This window comes from Acanthochromis polyacanthus, chromosome 2 (genome assembly GCF_021347895.1).
Source record: "Acanthochromis polyacanthus isolate Apoly-LR-REF ecotype Palm Island chromosome 2, KAUST_Apoly_ChrSc, whole genome shotgun sequence".
Taxonomy (NCBI): domain Eukaryota; kingdom Metazoa; phylum Chordata; class Actinopteri; family Pomacentridae; genus Acanthochromis; species Acanthochromis polyacanthus.
Genome location: NC_067114.1, coordinates 14,964,149 through 14,985,785, shown reverse-complemented (window position 1 = coordinate 14,985,785; position 21,637 = coordinate 14,964,149). Strand labels below are relative to the sequence as shown.

The 21,637-nt window shown below is 41.1% G+C and overlaps 2 protein-coding genes across 3 annotated transcripts in view; both read left to right on the top strand.

Annotated features, from left to right (window-relative positions):
* hipk3b (homeodomain interacting protein kinase 3b) overlaps positions 1 to 11,942 on the top strand; it is a 42,540-nt gene extending 30,598 nt beyond the window's left edge. Inside the window, exons 5-16 of the mRNA XM_022205838.2 lie at positions 4 to 90; positions 530 to 714; positions 798 to 957; positions 2,368 to 2,491; positions 2,595 to 2,716; positions 2,991 to 3,115; positions 3,419 to 3,586; positions 3,689 to 4,021; positions 4,122 to 4,268; positions 4,648 to 4,904; positions 6,044 to 6,177; positions 7,051 to 11,942. Coding sequence (XP_022061530.1) covers positions 4 to 90; positions 530 to 714; positions 798 to 957; positions 2,368 to 2,491; positions 2,595 to 2,716; positions 2,991 to 3,115; positions 3,419 to 3,586; positions 3,689 to 4,021; positions 4,122 to 4,268; positions 4,648 to 4,904; positions 6,044 to 6,177; positions 7,051 to 7,521 — 2,313 coding nt within the window. The 3' untranslated portion in view covers positions 7,522 to 11,942. The remainder of the gene's footprint in view (positions 1 to 3; positions 91 to 529; positions 715 to 797; positions 958 to 2,367; positions 2,492 to 2,594; positions 2,717 to 2,990; positions 3,116 to 3,418; positions 3,587 to 3,688; positions 4,022 to 4,121; positions 4,269 to 4,647; positions 4,905 to 6,043; positions 6,178 to 7,050) is intronic.
* Positions 11,943 to 14,468: 2,526 nt separating this feature from the next.
* The window catches only part of kiaa1549lb (KIAA1549-like b), a 63,702-nt gene continuing 56,533 nt past the window's right edge, over positions 14,469 to 21,637 (top strand). The window contains exon 1 of one of the 2 annotated variants that reach the window (XM_022205837.2): positions 14,469 to 15,161. In XM_022205837.2, coding sequence (XP_022061529.2) covers positions 14,960 to 15,161 — 202 coding nt within the window. In that variant the 5' untranslated portion in view covers positions 14,469 to 14,959. The remainder of the gene's footprint in view (positions 15,162 to 21,637) is intronic. The other variant, XM_022205836.2, reaches the window with a different exon arrangement.

The following is a 21,637-nucleotide window of genomic DNA, read 5'->3' as shown; positions in this document are numbered from 1 at the left end:
TAGTCAACAGATGAGCACGAGACGGAGACGGGAATGAAATCAAAGGAAGCGAGGAAGTACATCTTCAGCTGTTTGGATGACATAGCGCACGTATGTTCAGCTGCTCAGACCACAATATACTTAACAGGACTTCAGAGGAAGTTCAACTTCAAATGTTTAGAGGTTGTCGACTGCTAGGCCTTTACCAGAGGAAGTACAGGCACAGCTGTGTGAAGGAAATAGAGCATGTACATGCCATTACTATGAAAGAAATTACTGATTATACCGTCCCTTCAGTTAAATGCTGAAGTTAGATTTAGAAAAGGTGTCACTCACTCAGAACAGACCACAGGTGGAAATTCCCCCAGTGACTATCAGTGCCTGTTCAGGTCTGTACTTTTTTATTTAAGTCGGAGGAGATTCTAGTGAAATGACATTCATCACGAATGGGTTCTCATTCTTAGAAAAGGACTGTTGTATTAAAAATCATGTGGTTTGTATATATTCTCTGTGTATTTTTTAAACATCTTAATAAATGTTGTTATTACAGGTGAACCTGATGATGAATTTGGAAGGTAGTGACTTGCTAGCGGAGAAGACAGACCGCCGGGAGTTTGTTGGCCTGTTGAAGAAGATGCTGTTGATTGATGCAGAAGAGAGAATTGCCCCTGCCGACGCTCTCAGCCACCCCTTTGTGACGATGCAACATCTGCTCGACTTTCCCCACAGCAACCAGTGAGTCCACTTTGCTTCATATTTTCAGATATGTTGTCATTTTCACCCTGGTACCTAACTCTGTGCCTCTCCTCTGTCCATAGTGTGAAGTCATGTTTCCACATCATGGATGTTTGCTGGACTCGTCCCAGTGCATATGAGGCTGCCAACCGAAATAAAGGTCCTTTCGTCAGACCAGTTAGTACAACCGCTGCTGCCTCAGCCAACCACCCTTTCAGCAAAATCACTGCTGTCCATGCTCCAGTAAGTTCTTCAGGGTGTATTTGGATAATTATCTGTCACTTCCACTTTTTTTTTTTTTTAATACTCAATCAAAGCAATCAGTAGATCTGGGAGTTAAAGCATCTGAAAAGAAAGATACCAAATCAGTAACAATAATATGTCATTTTTTGTCCTGCTTGCTAAATTGGAAATCTAAAAAAAATAACATGCTATCATATGTTTTGTTTTGTTCATTTTCCCCTGTGAAGACTCATCATGTAGACAATTTCCTTGCTTTATATTGTCTTTTTGTATGCCGACTTGCTCGTTTTATTGCGTCCTCGCACTGCTGTCATGGCAACAAAATCACGTCATGTTTCTGAGGTCATGGCAACAGTGCAAATCAGCGTTGTTGCCGAGGAGAACAGAGGAGCTGACCCTTTTTTTTGGCTTTGGATCTTTATCATGCAAAACATCTTAAAGTCTATTTAAAAGCCATTATGCATTAGATGGAATATGAAAAAGTGTTCAGTAATGTGAAATCACTTGAAATGCAATGGAATGATGACTACATATGTGCTCATTAGTACAGAAGATAATATTAGGAGTTTTTCCTTTTCAGAGTTGAAACCTGATGAAAGAATGCTTGGTCACATGTGTTTTAAAACTAATAAACTGTAATTTCTGTTAAGTTTCTACAGCGGTATAGAAAGTGGTCAATCAGGAGAATTTTCTTTTTAAAAAACAGGAATACGTTGTGGCTTTTTTAGTATTTTACACCTGAAAGGGTGCTTTGTGTTTACTATCGTGTGGGGGCTGGGCTACATGCAGGAGCTGTAGCAGAACAATGTAGCCCTAGTTCTCGTTAACCAATAAATGTGATTATAGCCAGGCACGAGAGCAGCATGAGTAGTGAAGCAAAGGCACATGCTCGGTGGTTTATCCCTCAGGCCTGCCTGAAAGAGTAAGTTCAAGATTGTTTGACAACCTAATTAACCAGCTTTAAAAAGAAGTGGAACCTTGGTGAAGCTGGATAATTTTGTTTCACAAAGATAGTCATGAGCCTGTCAATGAGCACGTTCATAAAGGTGTTTAACCATATACAATATCAACAGTCCTTAAAGCACAGTGATTTCATATTTTTTCAGGAATTTGTGTGTAGGTCTTGAATATTTTTAGATTCAACACTTTGAACTTGGACATCTGCTGTGTGTTATGGGGTTATGTTGGTGATCTATCACAAGTGAGCCACTGTTTTTTTGACTCATAAACCAGGGTTTTTCCTGAAGTTAACTTGATGATCTCTCCCTACAAGACAGATTCCTGGGTTTTCTCTGGCTGAAGAATAACCTGCTGTTGACAGAGATGTCGCCATCTACTGGCTCTTCAGTGCTATTGTTAATTATTTAACACATCAGAGAAGTACAGTCATGTCACTTTTTCCGTTTACAGGGCTTAGCTCCTTCAGCGCCCTCAGTGATGCACCCTGGGATACCACTGCAGACAGGAAGTGGTCAGTTTGGATGCAGTGAGTCTTTTCAGCAGGCCCTTATTCTATGTCCCCCAACCATTCAAGGTAAAACATGCAAATCTTCATTTTACATTTTTTGTGTTGTTGTTTCTGGAAACTAGACTAAACATCTTTAAGACTGATATTCTCATGTTCCCTGTCCCTGCAGGTATCCCTGCCAACACCGCTAAACCAGCAGGCTATTCAGTCCGAATGGAGGCTTCTGTGCCTCTGGTCACTCAAGCACCCTCAATCCAGCCCATACAAATCAGGCCTGGAGTGATCACACAGGTAGGGTGGTAACAAGGATAAGAATGATGGCAATAGTAATCAAAAAGACATGGAGGGACAGCTTGTCTTAATTAGTTCACTTTTTTAATATTGTATGCATGAATCAGGGTCATGTAATTCTTTCAAAATGACACATACCAAGAAACTCATATGTATGTGTTCGTGTCTGTTAATGAAATTCAAACTTGCTCTTTGATGTGCAAGCTGATGAAAGTGTCACTGAGTGAAAAATTTTGCAATGATGCAACTGCTCTGCTACTCTCCACTCTAACAGGCCTGGTCGAGCCGTGCACAGCAGATTTTGGTCCCCACTTGGCAGCAGGTGACATCAGTGCCCCCTCCACCAACTACTTTGGCGTCTGACACTGTGGCGGGCTCACAGAGATTGGGTGACTGGGGGTAAGAAATTTGTTTTTTTCTGAAGTTATTAGACAACATCTTTTTATATATCATCTATATTCCTTTATAATGTGTATATTCATATTCCCATAGTGCAGTATTTCATAAAACGGTATTTATTGCTCCTTAATACCTTTAGTTGCTATGCATCAGGAATGGCTGTACTGCTGTGATACAGAACGCTTGCTCCCTTGAATGTTAATGATCCATGAGTCATACATGTCCTTTGACCGAGACCGTTTTGTCAGTAATGGTGCTGAAGGCTTTTGGCTCAATTTGCAATGTTCGGTGTTCTTATTGCAGGAAAGTGCGTCCCCATGGTAACCATTACAGCTCCATGATTGCACACCCTCAGCCATTCTTAACCAACCAAATGACCATGTCCACCCACCAGCCAATCAACATAGGCATTGCACATGTGGTGTGGCCACAGCCAGCTGCCAGCAAGAGACCCAAGCCTAGTGTGAACAGGTACGATACACGGGTTTATTCTTATGAAAGTAAGACATGTAGGCATGCAATAAAAGGTGTTTTTCCGTTCTGAATTTGGCATTCTTTTCTGTCCTCCTGTAGGGGCAGCAACATTTTCCAAAATACAAACATCCAAAATTTAGCATGTCAGTCCCCAAAGATGGCCGATACAGCAAAGAATGTGGACGAGGTAGAGGAGGAGGAAGCCAGATGTCCGGAGGAAGGGCACACTGTTAGAGAGGAGCAAAGAACAGAGCAGGTGGAGGAGGATGATGAGGAGAACTGCTGTAAAGTGGAGCCAGACTGCGAGGAGCTTTCAGTGTCGCAGGAGCAGCGGCAGGCCATGGTGATCTCTGACCTAGCTAGCCCGACTGTCAGTGTCATCAGTATCAGCAGTGATGAGGAGGAGAGTGCACAAAGACACTCGATGGGGGAGTGAGTATTCACCATCAGGGTCCTTCTCATAATACTTCTGTAACGGTTCTCAGATTCTCAGATTTGCATGTCTTATTTTGTTATGTTGCTATGCACACAGGTGTAAGGGCAGCGCAGATTGTGAGGCGTGTCAGAGCACCGTCAGTATGGAGAGGGTGTGTTCTCTTAGCAGTCCAGACAGTACGCTCAGCACCAGCTCTTCAGCCTCAGCCCAGTCCAGCACCTCACCCTGCAAACACCCAAACAGGTAAAGCTGAGGTGACAGATTCAAACAGTGCTTATGTAGATGGGCTTTGAGAATTCTTAAGGTCAAAATTCTTAAGGTCAAGTTAAGTGTTATTAAAGTGTTAAATCTCTTCTCCCACTGGCCTTTTTTGTTTTGTCAACTGAACTGTCTATAGTCCACATTACAGACATTGCATTTACTATTATCATACTATTGACTTTTATACTTTGGGCAGTGCTTTGGTGAAATAGGTAGTAAGTAACATTCATTTTAAAGTCTGAAATTTAACTTGGTAAACCCTGCAGCAACTCTGACAGATGTTTTCAGTGGTCTTGTGGTAGCCGCTACACTGCAACAAAAATAAAGTGAAGTTCCCACTTCATCTCTTGTCCTTTTGCAGCATGTCAGATGACGAACAGGAGAGTGGATGTGACACAGTGGACAGCTCGCCTGCCTCGCACACCTCTGGCCACAGCAACAGTCCCTTCGCAGAGCGGCGCTACATCGCTGACAGCAACCAGAACTGTGAGCCCCGTGTTGCGTGCGTTGCCCCAGAGACTGAGCCCAGCAAGCCAACAGTTCGCACTGTTGTGGTGCCTCCAATGCGGGTGCAGAACAACAACAACCCTGCTGTCAGTGAAACACCTGGCAACACAGGTATTACTGAGTACATGATCCAAAAATGTGTGAAACCTGTTGACCGAAATGAATGATTATTTGTGTACTTAAAACTGCTGAAACTGACTGGCCACTAGAGTATTAGTTCCCTCTAAATCTAAGGTATTGTTTGGAATAAAGTAGATCACGGGGCATCTTTTCCATGACGCTTAGTAAGTGCATGAGTAGGTCATGCACTTATAGCTCAAAGGTCTAGTCAACACTGCTGCTGTCTGCTCCACAGGTCACATGGCCTGGGATTATGCTGTTTTAGTGGGCCACAGAGGTTCTCACAGGTGATTATGGTTTACCTGGTGTGACTTATCTGCTCTGAATTTTGGAGTGGATATTTGTTTGTTTTTTTTTTTCTTGCTCTGGCTCCAGACTGACTCTGACAGCCCCTTTATCTGTGTGGTTGTGCTTTACTGAAAACTGCATAAGACATGCGTAATTCTTCCGAAATGTTTAATATCCTGAATAAAATATTCAAAACATAGATGCCTTCAGCAAATAAATGTTTTAGTAATATTTTTTTCAGGTGTTAAAGTGGAGTTGTGCATGCTATATGTAGGCTTTTATAACAGCTGTGGTCAGTGGGACGCTGGGCACCAGAGTTCATATAAGAGCTGCCTTTTTATAGGTCTTTTAAAGTGGAGGGTTCAACTGTAAATCCTCCGAGAAAATCATACAGAGTCATATTGCTTGTCATGTCAAAGGCATCTCCCTCCCCAACCTTCAAAACTATTGCAACTAAAGCCCCACATAAAAGGGCACAGCTTCCTATTTTAGAGCTGCCAGTTGTATTTATAGCTGATGGTCTGACCCTGCTATAAGCTCTGTGAACAAGCTTAGTTACAAACCCCTCCCAGATCCCCAAAACATATCTATTTATAACCATTTAGATCAGAGGATAGATACCACTATATTTAAAGGTTTGGAACGGATCAAACACAGCTGAAATTACTGATAAGCCTACAGAGCCTCTTGCCACAAAGTTTGCCATTTCTGTGGTTGTATTCAGATACAATCTCTGGCTCAATCTTGTTTGCCTCTTATTTACATTCTGATAATGTAAGCAGGGCACCATGATTTCTGTGTTTACATATGTAATCTAGATGTTTTTGTGTTCACCTTTCCAGAGTCTTCATGCCAGTCCAAAGGGCGAGGCATTCCTGGGCGACAGCATCACCTCTCCACTCCCCTCCTCAACAGGCCGCAGAAAATCACCCCTGCATTCCAGCCTCAGCAACAGCAGCCTATTGGCTTTGGGCAGGTGAGCACACGCATGTAGTAAACGTACACAAAAGCAGGAAAACATTTTTTACTGCTATTTAAGGGGTACTGGCTGCACAGAGAAATTTGGCCTCATCAGGCATGTACAGGTATACAGTACAAGCTTTTGTACGGCCAGAGAGAATTTGCAATTTCAAGAGATGTAATTAGCAATTTTAGGACTTTTGGAGAACAAACTAAATATTTTTGAAATAGAAAAATATATTAGGTTTTACCAGAACACTACACACTGAGATGAAAGCTCAGTAACACAAGGTCTAGGTTTAGTTCCAGGCAAAATAATGTGATTTAGATGGAGTGTCCCTCTGAACAAAATTGCTAATATTTGCTTGATGGACATCCTATTTTAAATTGTTGTCGTGGTAAGTTATTATATCCTCCATTTGTTTTATGAATACAACTCAGTGGGAAAACTTTCACAGAAAGCCTGATTCCCAAAAGACTACAGTCATTTTCAGTACATTTGGTGCATATAAATGATAAAAAGCACAACATTTAATTAGAAAATATTTCTTTTTGTGGCACAGCAGTAACCAAGAGCACTGTAAATAAATCTGTGTTTGCTACAATAGCCAGCAAATTATTTAGAGTTGATGGATGTGGTTTTTCAGCTGTGTTTAAGGGTAAAGATATTTTGCGATGATGCTGCTTACTTACTGTTTTGCTAAGAAGACATGCACCAAATAGACCATTGTAATGATGCACAAGCAGATAATGACGGACGACGATGAACGACAGTACATTGACATGTAAAAACATTGAAACAACATCATTTAGTGGATCATGAAGTCTAACACTGTGCAGATGAAAACAGTGAGTCTGATGAGCCAGATATTGTTCTTCTCTCCCTCAGGTGCAACATTTCAGTTCCTGCCATCAGGAATGGAACGGAAACTTTGCCCACCGGAGACCACAGGCCTATATCCCTCCCACCATGCATGGGCACACATTCACACTCTCCCACAGCAGCCCAAACCACACTACGGGCCCCCACCCCCACCTTGGTGGGCACCCGCACTCCCAGCCCACCTTACTGTCTTACCCAGCGTCTGGTCCTCTGGTCACAGCTGCGCCTGTGGCCCACCTCCTGGCCTCCCCTGGGGCCTCCCGCCCTGTCCTCCAGCCCACCTACAGCATCTCCCACCCAGCAGGCATCGTGCATCAAGTGGCAGTAGGCATCAACCCTCGGCTGCTGCCCTCCCCCACCCTGCACCCCCAAGGCCAATTCAAGCCCCTGTTTCCTCCGCACTCCTACATTGCCTCACCCGCCTACGGCAGTTTCCCTCTCAGCCCTACCAAAATAAACCAGTACCCTTACATCTGAGCATGACTGCTCAGGTACCCTTCATACCACCTGAGGGCTAAGTGAGCAGGGCAAAATCTATCTTAAACCACAACAACATGGCTTTCATTTCCGAAAACCATGGCACAACCACAGAGAAAGCAAGCTATTTTTTGAATCATGTAGACTTGGGTGTAATTGAACTTCAAGCTTTAAAAAAAGAGAAAAAATGAGTTCCAATGGTGGAGATGATTTGGCAAAAATTAAGAAGGAAATAATGTATGAATGATTGAATGAAAGAATGAATGAGTAGTTAAACTCACACTTAATGTGTTTTGCACATTTGATATATCTTTGCATTGGATCTTCTACGAATACTCCTCAAGACAGGTAAATAATTGGGGTGTTGTTGAATAGTTAGACTTTGCACCCCTGATCCCAGCTATTTTTCTATATTGCCTTCTTACGTGTGCAAGACACATCCATATTTGTAAAGCCATCCCAGTCTCTAGCTCTAGATTGACAGATGCACATGTTGTCCACAGTGTACGTTGTACTGCGTTTGAAGTATTTGTACCTTTTCGGTGTCTTTTGGTGTTAGCAATGTCAAGTCAATTAACCGATTTAAATAGGGTTGTTCCTCACGCTGCATGTGGTCTTGCATGAGCAAAAATGTAAACGGAAAGATGCATAGACGTTGCTCTTATTGTTTGTGTCACAAGACTCGCTGCATTGTATAACTGTCCCCAGCCATAGTGCCTTACATATTTGAGGTTGTTAATGTTACTACTTATATATGACTATATACATGAATATTAATGTACTGGACTGCAGCACTTGAAATTCCAATCAGTCGATGCATCCTATGTGTGAGTATATATATGCACATGTGTATATGTCCATGCATAGCCTGCATGGATGTGATGTATCGCGGATAGCGGTGCTTATTTTTTGGAGTCGGTGTATATTTCAGTGTGTAGTGAGTTACTTTTCTGTTCTTTCAAGAAGAACAGCATGCTTTGCTGTTGCGAATGCCTGCTGTTTCATTAAAACGTTTTTTTTTTTTTCATTCTCCGGTTCCCGAATGAACTAGTGTACAAAGTGCAAGTACTGAGTATTGCTTAATATTTGATAATCACTTTCTATTTAGTGAAACTCTTACTACTAACAGTATTTGTACTGTTTGAAACTGCAATACAATCTAAATAGTCGTTGATTATTTTTTCTTTTTTGTCTTCGTATTTTCATTTTGAGTGTTTTCACTTTGTTTTTTAGATGTTTAGAAGTGTGGTGGGCATGGCTTTGATTAGGTAAGGAAAAAATGCAAATTAATTCACGGTATGGAATCTTCTAAGCCTGAGCAAACCATGCAGTATTTGATATACATACATATATGGACATATATTATAGAGCTAGACTATTTAGTACAGATGCTTGATAAGGTGTGAGTTAATTGTGTGCAATTCTCTCATTTATGCATGTGTGACAAAGTTAACTTTTTCCCTTTACATTATACCATTTGTTAAAGGCTTAAGGCTTATCGGTGTCAACTGCTTATTTTATACATTCCGTCAGGGAGGATATATACATATATATGATGGTAGCACCAGTCTATATATATGTAGATATGCTGTGTGTGCATTTTTTCTGTTCATTTTACTAGTTTCGTGTGTAACGTTTTGTCTTTTATTTTCAAATGAAGTTGCTTGTGCAGCACCAAAGACTGTAATTCATTTCTTGAGCAAGGTAGCTATTCTGTTTGCATAGACCTCAGTTATACTGTAGTTGTAGAATGGGGTTAAATTAAAACAAACAAAAAAGTCGTACTTAAAAAAAAAACAACAAAAAACAGCCGAGGTTTTGTCTAGCTTATTGGGCAATTAATAAGTCGTATCATTTCTTTCTTGAATGTATCATAGATAAGCTGCTATATGATGATTGCCACTTCAATAGCTGTGAAATTAGGTGATTTCTCTCTGAGTTTAAACCTAGCGTTGCTATTTTTGTATAGGTCCCTAATTATCTGAAATAGAAGTGGTTTTGATTTTTGTGTTTTGCGTTCATATTTGGAGTGTCATTGTAACTACTGTATTGCTGATGATGAACATTAGTTGCATTTGTTGTTTCTCGGGGTGCGTGTTTTTTGCATCAGTATTTTATCCTTATTAACCTTTTGGGCTCGTCACTGCATATAAATGATGTATCGATGTAACTTAATTTTTGTATGTTTTCATATTGACGTTTTGTACACATCTAAAAGCTGTAGCTTGCAGGATTGATTTAACTTTTTCATTGTACGTATATGGTATACTACCAGTACTCTTATGAGTTACAGGAGCACTGTGAGATGCCAGGAGAAAAGGAAAACCATTGTGTCTATTGGAAAGCTTCTGTAATGTTTCCACCAGTCACACACAAACGCACTTGCCACTAAGCACTCATACAGGTAGTGAGGCTTGTTAGGGTTTGGGTGATTAGACTGTACAAAACAAATTGAACCCAATGTTTCCGTTCCAAAACAATGTTTTACGACTTATTTTACTGTTTAATTGATTTGAACGAATATTTATTGCAACCTTTTTATCTGTTCAATGTTATATCTGGCTAGAATATCAGTTTCACAGGTCGATATTCTAAACTGCCTTGTGTTCAGATCGCTCTCCCCTTTATGAGTGTCTCATATCAAAGCGACGTTTTGTTAGTGCAAGACAGTGGCCATTGTTATGTGTCCTTTATTGAAATTGAGACAGTGCGAGCAGCACTGTGTATGTGCCTTGAGATACAGAAAGTGAGAATTTGGATGGTGATTCCTCACCGCTTTTTAGGAGGGAGGCAGAATCCAGTAACAGTCCGTTACCATGTAGAGTAGACAGTCATTTAACGGCCACTTGACCAAGATGATGAAAAAAACAACAAAAAACTCAAAGTAAGACTTCATTACAGTGTCATTCCAGGGTATTTGACTCCTGATCAGCTTGTAGGCACATAGTACAACTTGACGGTGGTTCTCCCCTTGATACAGATAGCAGTCACCAAAGCCTCCCTGAGATAACACACCAATAAAACACAGACACACACTTTGAATGATACGACACTCAACGATCTTTGGATAGTCACTCTGGCTGAACAGCAGATGCAATACTTTACATTGTGCGGTCATTGCACCACCAAGTGTTCTTAGATAATCTCCATGCTTTACATTACCGTGCATGTACACCTACGTCGCTTCACTTTGTCTGCCTAGAAGCTCTTTGCTCAGAGCAGCTTCTCTATCATGCAAGTTAAGGCTGAGTGGGAGTAACCAGAGCACAGTTGATAACGCTGGCCTTTTAAAATCAGAGGAGCCATGTTTTATATCCAGGAATCGTCAGTCTGGATGTTTATTCTGTGTTCTGGGTGGAAACTGGTCTGTTGAGGAGATTATTGTCATTTCTCTGTCAGTCACGAGTGCAATGCTCCACATTGAAACACTGACACTGATATGGTTGTATGTTTTTAAAAGCTTTTTTGTTTTCTTACCTGTATGCTTTACCGATAGTATTCAAATACTCAAAACTTTGGGAAAGAAAGGTTATGACGACACGGCATGAACTTGGCAGATTAGTGCTTGAAATAGTTCCCCAATAATAAGCATGTGAAATGTAATCTGTGTTTTGATTCCTTCAAAGGTATTCACCAGCAATGCGCCTGCATAAACTCTCCCATACTTGTTAAGGAAAAGAATGGATGCAAGAGGAGAGAAATCTTAACTGTTTTTAATTTTCCACATGATTGACACTTTGGTTTATGGGTAACTTTTTGTTTGAGGATTCATGTAACATTTAACAGATAAAACAGTCATTTGTAAAATTACTACAATTAAAATGATGACTTTGATATCAGAAAAAATCCTCTGCTGCGGTATTATCCTTTAGAGATCTTAATTCAGGGTCTGTATTGGTCTAAATGTGCTACTGTGTAACTATGATTTGATTTGAAGAGATTTGTTTTACTGAAGCGCTTATTTTTTAGTTTTCTGGTCATCTGTATCAATTTCAGAGTTAATTCACACTGCAAGTTATGGAATCATCTGTTTAGATTGCTCATCAATTAGACTTGATTATGAAATCTGAACTGTTACTGTTTTAATACCTGTAGATTTTTTTGTGGCTTTGTTTTTGTTCCGTTTTGTTTCATTTGCTTTTTTAATTTTGTGCTACACTAGTTTGCCATGTAGCAATTGCACTGTGCAATATTTACAGTATGAGGACTGGGAAAACTAACTCTATGGATGTGATGTCTCTTTACAGTTTGCGATAGTGTTTCCTCTCTAGTTCTCAGTGATTTAGGTGTGACCAAGCCTTCTCTACTTTGTCACATTAAGCGGGTTTTCCAGGTGACTCTTTTGGTGAGTGTCAAAATAAGACTTTATGGTGTATTATTGTTAAGATTCACTTTGAATTAAAAAAAAATCTATTGATGCACTTCTTTCTGACTTGGTCTGTCCTTCCATCGTTCACATTCACATTGGGGACTTTTGCTTTTTCTTGTCTTCATTGCATGGACGACAATTCTCACTAATCACGTTGGCAAGATGGGGCACATGGGGCTACTTCCAGTTGTAGGTTTTAGATAATTAGTGCATCACTTAGAATACAAAATGACAAAAATGTTAAGAATTGCCAAAATGGCTCATTTAGTTCCTTGTCAAGATCCAAAAATGGATCAATTTCAATCATTCAAGATACAAACACAAAACCAAATTGTACACATGGCGTCAAAAATTATTTGGTAATTTAGAATTTAATGCTGATCAAAAATAAGTATCAATGTTCTGTACTTACTTGAGTAATATTTACAAGAAAACCTCAGGTTTGTACTCTCCAATTCCATGAAAACTGGAAAAACCCCACCTGTTGAGGAAAATGATATGAACTTGGAGGTGTTTTGTTCGATCAGCAGTATGGGTGAGTACCTTATGTAAAATATCAAGTTATTATTGCTGAAAACAGTCCTTATCAAAAGTATTTCCCTCTCTTATAAGTTTTCGCCCTTTTTTTGCTTTTAAACACTGACTTGTGGTCAATTTAATGTGATTTTTGTGACAAGTATTACAACAACAAAAAAAACCGACATGTTAAACTGAATAAGTGATTACATAAATATTCACCCCCTTCAAGTCAGTATTTAATAGATGCACTTTTGGCTGCAATTACAGTGTTAAGCCTGTGTGTATAGATCTGAATCAGTCTTGTACATCTGGACACTGCAATTTCAGCCCATCTTTTCAAACACAGCTTAAGCTCTGTCAGATTATGTTAGGATTGTGAGAGAACTGCACTTTTCAAGTATAACCACATATTCTCCGTTGAATTGAGATCTAGGCTCTGACTAATTCACTCCAGAACATTCACTTCGGTGTCTTCAAGCCATTTCTGTGTAGCTTTGGCTGCATACTTCAGGTCATAGTCTTGGGGGAAAGCAAACCATGCCTAAAGTCACATTTTATTTATGTTTTTTATTATTTAAACTGTGCAGGCTGTTCCCTGGGGTTTCTCTGTACTTTGCTGCAGTCGTTTTACCCTCTACCTTTGGAAGCTAATCAGCCCCACATTCTTGATGCTGCCACCACCATGCTTCACAGTGTAGCTGGTATGTGTGTGTTGATATGCAGTGTTTGGCATCCATCAAGCGTTGCATTTAGCCCGATGGCCAAAAAGCTACATTTTCTCATCAGACCAAAGAAACTTCTAGTTGACTGCTGAGTCTCTCACATGCTCTCCGGTGAGCTCTAGCCTTGAGCTTCTTTTCAGCAGTGGCTTCCTTTTCTCCACTCTCACATAAAGCTTTGGTGAAGAACAGGCCACAGTTACACAGCATCCAACAACTGAAGCTGGGAACTCCTTGAGAGAAATCATAGTTGTCTTAGCGGCCTCCATCACTCGTCTCTTTCTTGCAGCCACTCTGAGGACGGTCTGCTACAGTCAGATGTATGTATCTGCCATATTCCTTCCATTTCTTCATCGTGTATTTACCTGTACTCTAAGATATATTAAGTGACTTAGATTTTTTTGTATCAATCCTCTGACTCTGTTCGTCTGGCTTCATGGTGCAGTTATAGCCAGGAGTACTGATTATCACTGACTGGATCGTCCAGATACAGGTGTCTTTATAGTACCATCACTTGAGACGCATTCAGTGCACACGGATGATCTACACTTCGCTGACTGTGAAGTCTTGGACCAGCACCCTGCACCTGGGCTGAATTAGGTAAGCAGGTTTAAAGAATACTTGCAATTGCATGCAATAACTTATTTTCCATCTTATATCTTTCATAAGATGACATTACTTTGTAAAATCTGTTTTCATTTTAACACGAAAGACTCTTCTTTTAGTAAATTTCTGTCAAAAAAGCTCAGTTAAGATGACCATTATTCTATGTTGAAAAACAATTCAAAGGTAAAACTGAAGGGGGATGAATACTTTTTTATGCACTGTATGCTTTTATTTAAAAACTGTGCAATAAATTGTGCACATTAAGGCAATATTCTTTTTAAAATGTGGTCCTCTATCGTAAAATATTTAGGTCTGCCTGGTTTTGAACATTACTTTAAGGGCTTTAACATGGCAAAACTGGAGGTTTCAGTCTCTATCTGCAGTTTGTAACTGTTGTCTTTTCTGGGTCTGGGCTGACATCCTGTGGAGGTGAAGAGGTACAACATCCACCGGTGTATCTGCACAATTCCATATCCAGGCAGCAATTACAGTCACTCTAAGGAGAGACAGTGCAAACTGCCTGTTAGTGTTCTAGTTCTGCCACATGCCCCTTTAAACAATAACCACAATGAGCGTGATCAAGGCCAGCATTTATATATTCACCTGCCTCATGTTGAGCTCTGTCTAGTCTTGCATCCCCCCAGCAGAGGTCGTCCTCCAGGTTGCTCAGCTCTGACTTTCTCCTGACAATTAACGCAGAGGCTAATTTGCTCAGTTTGGCTAAAGGGAGGAGGGGGGAGGCTGGGATGGTATCAGACTTATCCACCCACTGGCAGCCGCAGGGTCGCATTTTTAAATATGTGAGTAAATGTCACCGGAGAACACCTAAATGCATTCATCCATCCTGTGTGGGTCTGGACTGGGGGGGTATAGTTTTAGCGCCAACAGCTAAATGTCAAACCTTTGGCAAAGTGTGCGCGCCTCCCTGCGCCACACGGAGCCGCTAATGATGGGTGGACCGAGAGGAGCGGAGCGATAGGGCGCATTTCTTAATTTCCCTTCAGCTCTCTCTCGCTCTCTCTCGTCTCTCTCTCTCTCTCTCTCTCTCTCTCTCTCTTCTCTCTCCTCTCTCTCCCCCTTCCTCTCCAACCTCCCCCATCCAGCCCTTGGACACACGACGAGACCGCGGGACGGCCGTGTTTCCTCCCCCCCACCCCATTTCACGCACGAGGATCGATCCGATGTATTATTTACGAGCGAAACTTCAGCAACTTATCCGCTGGATATGGCTCCCGGTGTGAGGAGTGGGCGGACAGGTCACCCCGGAGCGGACCCCGGTGGGTGCTCGCCGCTGAGGACGGATGCCGGAGGATCGGGGAGGTGTTTGAGGACCGGGCTGCGAGCCGGAGCAGCGGGGATGCTCGCAAACTGTCTGCTGTCTGTGGCTGTGCTTTTACTTCTTGTCCGGTGCGCTTTGGCCGCAGAGGGTAAGCCACAGCCGATGAGCTCCAGCCTGCCGAGACACATGCTGATTTATTGCATTAACCTTTTTTTTTTTTTTTTTTTTTTTAAATTTTCCCTCCCTTCCCCATCCTCACTTTCCAGTGTATGTGTGGCCACCGTGGAGAAATCAGAACATACGGGCTGGAAAATGGATCTTTTGTTTTACACAGGCAGCGTTTTGTAATCCGCTGTTCGCTGCTGGGTGCATGAATCACAGGCTGTGGTGGATGGAGCTGAATAGCTTCGCGAAATCAGATTTTTAGGGAGGGAAAAACTTCTATCTTTCATCTATCTTCGAGCCAGGCACTTGTAAGCTCTTTAAATATGCTGTGACATGCTGCTGTTGCACTGAAATGAACGCTGTCAGGGAACATGTCCAAAAGGCTGTTGGTCAGGATTAAGTCTTTCTCTGTCTGCACTCACATGACATGATGCTGGAGAGATGGTGATGATTTTGCACTGCTCAGGCTTTCACATTTTTTTTAAAAAAATGTGATGTAACTCTCTCACCTACTAATCTTTCCACCTGAACCCGAAGCCAGTTAGCTCCTTTGTCTCAGACTGCACCGCACAGAACCTCGGTGTAGCCGGACTCCCCCATCCTCAGCCTCAGCACTGTCTTCCAGTCCAACTTCACGTCCCCTTTGTTCCTCCGTTGGCTTTTCATTAGGGCTGCATCTCCACCAAGGAGGTTATTAAACATTATCGTTGTCTGAAAGGAGCAGTAGGGAGTTATTCTGGGAATGCAGTGCAGTCACAGGACAGTCAGTATTCCAGAGCATCTGGGTCAGCACTAATGACACACATACTATAGCCCACTGTAGGTCTGTTTGTCTCTGGCGGCGTGGAAGGCAGCTGGGGTAACGCTGACCGACTTAGCTGCCCTTCAACCATCAACATTTGGTTGAAAAGGGCTCAACTGTGCTAAACATTTAGTCTCTGCATGTGCACTGATTTGGCAGCATCACCCTTTCTCCTTCCTCACGTTGTTATTTCCACCACTTCAGTGCAGATGCCTTTGAAAACTCTGTGCGAACACAAATGAAAACAGAACACAAGATGCTCTGTGCAGGTGCTAAAACTTAACAGCAGGTCCGTCACCCTTCTCCAGGCTGCAAACAGTGATGTAGTGGCTGTAGTCTCACCTCTGCTGATGCACTGCTACAGTAGCAGAGTCTCCTCCTCCTCCCTCCCACCTCCTCCTCCTCCTCCTCAAAGTCAGCACATCCATTCTTAAACACATGAGCGCAGCAGTAGCACCTGAGCTATAGAGTACATAACTGGTGACAGAAGCATATGAGTGCCTTTAGTGCTCACCGACATCAGGAACTTCGCTCTTTATATAGATGTAAGAACTGCTTTAGAGAAAATTATTGTTTGCGCTGGTTGAGTGTTTGCTATCTTGCTTGTAGCAGTAATCGTTGAGAATTTACTTGTAGCACCAAAACATGATGCTGTGTTTTCTGTTAATGACTTCATGACAAATTTGTTATTCAGTGCATAAGAGTAGACACAGTATCCAGAGTTTAATTGTTTATTTATGTGTTTTGCAAGTGTCGTATCATAATCCATCTATCCATTTTCTATATACTGCCTAATCCTCATTAGGGTCATGGGAGGCTGGAGCCTATCTCAGCTGACTTGGGACGAAGGCAGGGGACACCCTGAACAGGTCACCAGTCTGTCTCAGGGCTACACATACAGACAAGCAATCACACTTGCATGCACACCTACGGGCAATTTAGAATAATCACTTAACCTCAGCATGTTTTTGGACTGTGGGAGGAAGCCCGAGTGCCCAGAGAAAACCCACGCATGCACAGGGAGAACATGCAAACTCCATGCAAAAAGATCTAGTGCCATAAAGTAAAGTTTCCTAAATCCTAAGAGAACACTTAACCTTCCTGCTGTCCTCATTTACGGACACCAAAAAATATTGTTTCCTTGTCTGAAAAAAATCCCAAAATTCTGCAGAAAATTCCCCAAATTTCTGAAAATTTACAAAACCTTCAGAAAGAAAATTCCAATAATTACTTAAAAGTTTTCCTTAAAAGTTTTATTTTAAAAAATACCCCAAATTTGCCAAGAAAATTCTTGTAAATATTTAAAAAAAAACGAGTAAAAATCTTCCCCCAAAAAACCTAAAAATATCTAAAGTGGTTACATATACATATCAGTAAAACCTCTAATATTTTCTTAAAGAACATTCACAAAAGAAATAAACCAAAATCCAGCAAAATTCACTGGATTGTGGTTGATTTTTTTGTGAATGTTTTTAAGCATTTTTATACCCAAAAATGTCCAAAAAATTCCCAAAATGTTGAAAATGTGAACGTCATAAGTTTCACTTTGAAAAAATTTTTTTCACCCCCATTTTCAAAGTTTATAACGGGTCAATTTGACCCGCAGGACAACACGAGGGTTAAAAAATCTTAATTTGCATAACAAAATAGCCTACAATGTCTCTGTTGATTCAAACAAATCAGGCTTATTTAGGTAAACCCCTAAACAGGCTGCCAAATCCAGAAAATCTAAATCTAAAAATAAATAAATAAAATGTTGCCAGCAGTCTTTCACTTCAGCACAATAAGGTCTGACTTCTTCCAAATGTCCTCCTATTGTGATTCCTGATGGATCTTTAATGGGATACATTGCTCAGTGAATTAGAGATGCTTTAGATAGGTATTGTCACTGATCTTGACCTTATTACATCCACGAGGACTTAAACACTGTTTCTTTGTCACTGCTAATAAAAATTCAGTTTTTACTCTGTCAGTTAACGTTGGGCCACTGAATCAGTTTTTATTGCCACTGTAACCTCTGACCTGGTATGCACTTTGAATGGGGGAAATTTTGGTCTCGTTGATGCTCGTCATGTTGGATGAAGAGGAACTCAAACTGCAGCTGCTTCTTTCATGGTGGAGGAAATCTGACTGTGCACATGCTTTTGTACTGTCGCATTAGATGTTTTCACTGCCACAGCAAGATTGCACAATACTATTCAATAAATAGTAAATCATAAATGAAGATTTTCAATGGAATAACTTACACTCCTCATAAATTCATTCATGTCATGCTGGCAGCAGCTGCATGTTGGTCAAACTACAAAAACACTAGAGCTCATATGTCAACCAGTATTAGCTCCGAGCACAGAAATCAGTGTTGGTGTACATAGAGTTGATTCAAAAAGCATTCAAACCCCTGCACTTCTTTGCATACTTTATTGTGTTGTAGATTTTGTCCATCAGTCTACTACAAAGCTAAAATGCATAGATTCTCAGTCATCCAGATCATGGTGTTCCGAAGAGCTTCAGCAAAAAGCAACTGGACCTCTTTTTTGTGAGTTTTGAAGACATTCCATCTCTCATCCATGAGGCTTTAACCTCCTCTGTGAACTGAAGAAGCCTCTTGGATGGGAGGTGAAATGTCTTAAAAACCTAAAAAAAAAAGAAAAAAAGAGGTGCAGTAGCTTTTTCCTGAGGCTCAGAGTGAAAACTTGTTTTTACAGGTTCATCACAAGTCACAAGCTGAAATCTCTTGTTCACAGAAGTTCACAGATGCTTTTCTGTGGCACTCCAGATTGCTGCAGTTATTCTCTTAGATGTGATCTTGGTTAGATTCTGTCTGAACTGAATTGTTTGGACATGCTTCACAAAAGCACACACCTTTGCGTGTAAGGTCCCACTATTCACATGGCATGTCAGGATATAAACCAAGCCACAAAGTCGAAGGTACTATACGTTGACCTTTACAATGAAATACAGGCGAGGCATCGATCAAGGGTAGAGTACAAAACCATTTCTTAACCTTTGAGCGTGGGACTCAGTAATTGTGAAATGGAAGAAGCCTGGAACCACAACTGCTCTTCCTACATTTAGCTGTCTGGCCACACTGCATATCCAAGCAATAAAGAAGTGCAGAAGCCAAGAACCCAGCTCTACCAACATGGCATGGGTTTCTGGAGAGATGGTAGAACCTGCTGGAAGAACAACCATCTCAGCAGCATCTCATTAATCCAGTCTTTATGGTAGAGTAGTTAGACTAAAGACCGCCTTTTGAGTAAATGGCATAGACAGCCTGCTTGGAGATTGTCAAACTGCATTTGAAGGAGGAAAAAATGGGCCTGTGGTCTGATGATACAGAAAAAATGCATGGACTTAAACTTCACAGAGCATCTGTTGACGGATCTGAAAATGGCAGTTCACAGACACTTCCCTTTCACCCTGGCAGAGCTTGAGAGGATGTGAAGGTATGGGGATAAACTTCCCAAATCTTTTTTTTTTTTTTTTTTGCCCAAGCTTGTTGGGAAGGAGAGTCAAAGCTGTAACTGCTGCTGACAGGGCTTCTACAAAGTTCTGAATGAAGTTTGTTTTTCCTTTGTCATTATAGTTTATTCAGTGATGGTTGAAACCTTTAGCAATTGAGTGTGAAAAAGGTGAATGTGTCTGAATACTTTGTGAATTCTCAGAATATTGGAGAAGTAACAAGAAATGTAAGAAATGCCACACTAGGCCTGTAGTACGTTAGGTGCTGAAACACTGTCAACATAGTTTGTCCACTAGAGAGCACTGACAAATTCATTTTAAACATTAGTATGTATCTTCGTCACAGTTCTTTAAAAGCTCATCGAACAGGTTGTCTCAAGATATCCTATATTTGTACGTTCAAGGGAAACCAAACAAATCAAAAAAATCAATATGTATGCTGTTGCATTCCAACAAACAAATATCCACTATCTGCAAGGCTATACAGCTGCTTTTACATGTCTCAGGTTTACTGAATGAAAAACATCAGCAGATGCTGTGAGTCAGTGCTATCTGAACTCACGACTTCCTTTCTTAATTTGTGGAGCCGGTACAACATGTGGTTTCTATGGCAACTCCAATTTTTGTCCAGCAGTGACATTTTCCCCCTTAGACCCTGGTCAGAACAAAGGACGTTGCAGGGTGCAGGATGCTGCGTCAGTGTGCGTGTCTTGACTAATTTTCGCCGCCTGGACGAAGCTTTTTCATGCAGTTCGATCGGTCTTTAATTAACTTGCAGAATCTCTTGTTGGGCTTATTGCTTTCTTATTAACATCTGGTGAAATTATGCTCAGCAGCAGCAGCTTGAGGACATATAGAGCGAGCTTGACGAAAGCTTCTCCGGTCCTTCCACTGTCAAAAGACTTCTTTTGACATTAGCTCTGTTTACTCCTGCAACCACAACCCAAGTGCTGCTCATGAGCGCTGACAGCTCGGTTTTGACAGGGGTTAACCTCATAGACCTCTCAGTATGAGATGCTATCCCTGAGCTGTTGCCAGTCATCACTTTCTACTTAGGAATGCATTGAAAAAGACATGAGAGTAAAACCGAAAGCCATTTCCTATTTGCAAAGCAGTCTGATTTTTATTTTTTATTTTTTACCCATAAAATGACTGATAATGTCCATCAAATGCTTTGTGACACTATCTGTGTTTACCTGCTTTTTAATGCTGCTACCTGTGCACTTTTCTTGTTTGCCGTGGTTGAGTATTTTACAGGTTTTTTTTTCCCCCTCCTGTCTAGATTAGCCTTTCAGAGCTGTCCAGATGGCTAATGTTAAAATAACTCCCAGGAATTGGTTTAAACGGACAAAAAAATAGCATGATTCACCCTCGCTCTGATAACCTGTCTGCATGAGCTCTGGGTTTTTGGGAGCACACAGAGGACACGATTTCCCCATTTATTTCCCCGGTTTCATGTCTGTGCAGTGATTTACCGTACACCAGTTAATTATGTTGTGGGTAAGCGTGTCAGTGGGCTTGAGATGTATTTGCATGGTTGTGGCGTGTGTGTGCACAGGCAAGATCGATGGTTTCTCCTCAGGTGATCTGCGGCGGTGTGTCTTTCATTTGAATTGCATGCACTTGTGATGTAAACATTTGTCTTGTTGAACAGATATTAAACTGGAGAGTCTATTTACATAACCAGAGATGATATTCTTCTGAAAAAACAAACCAAAACAAAAAAAGAGCATTGTTTATGTTATCCAGCTCTCCATCTGCTTTCCTGTAAGTTTTGTGCAGATGTTTCGACAGGGAGACAGTGTGGCTTCTCTTCGGCGTTATGCAAGAGCTTGAGTGCAGGAAACGGAAATGCTAAAAGGGCAGAAAGAGTATTATCAAGTAATTAAAATATATTAGCGCTGGCAATCATTCTGAGAGTATGAAGATGTTCATTGTTTTCCATCTCTGCTATAATTTAATCTCACAGCTCTTCTGGTCTGTTTCTTAAAAAAGTCAAAAGTCATCTATTTTTCTCCGCTGTAAACAAAGCAGGCAGTACTTCTACAACACATAGATGCAACGATAGGAAAGGCAAGCCAGCTTCTAATTAGTATTGTGGACCATCTGCCTCATATTATCCCACATATAGTTCAGTGCAATCAGGGAATTTTGTGAATGTGTGTTATGAGCTTCCTCCGTGTTTCCCTCCAGCA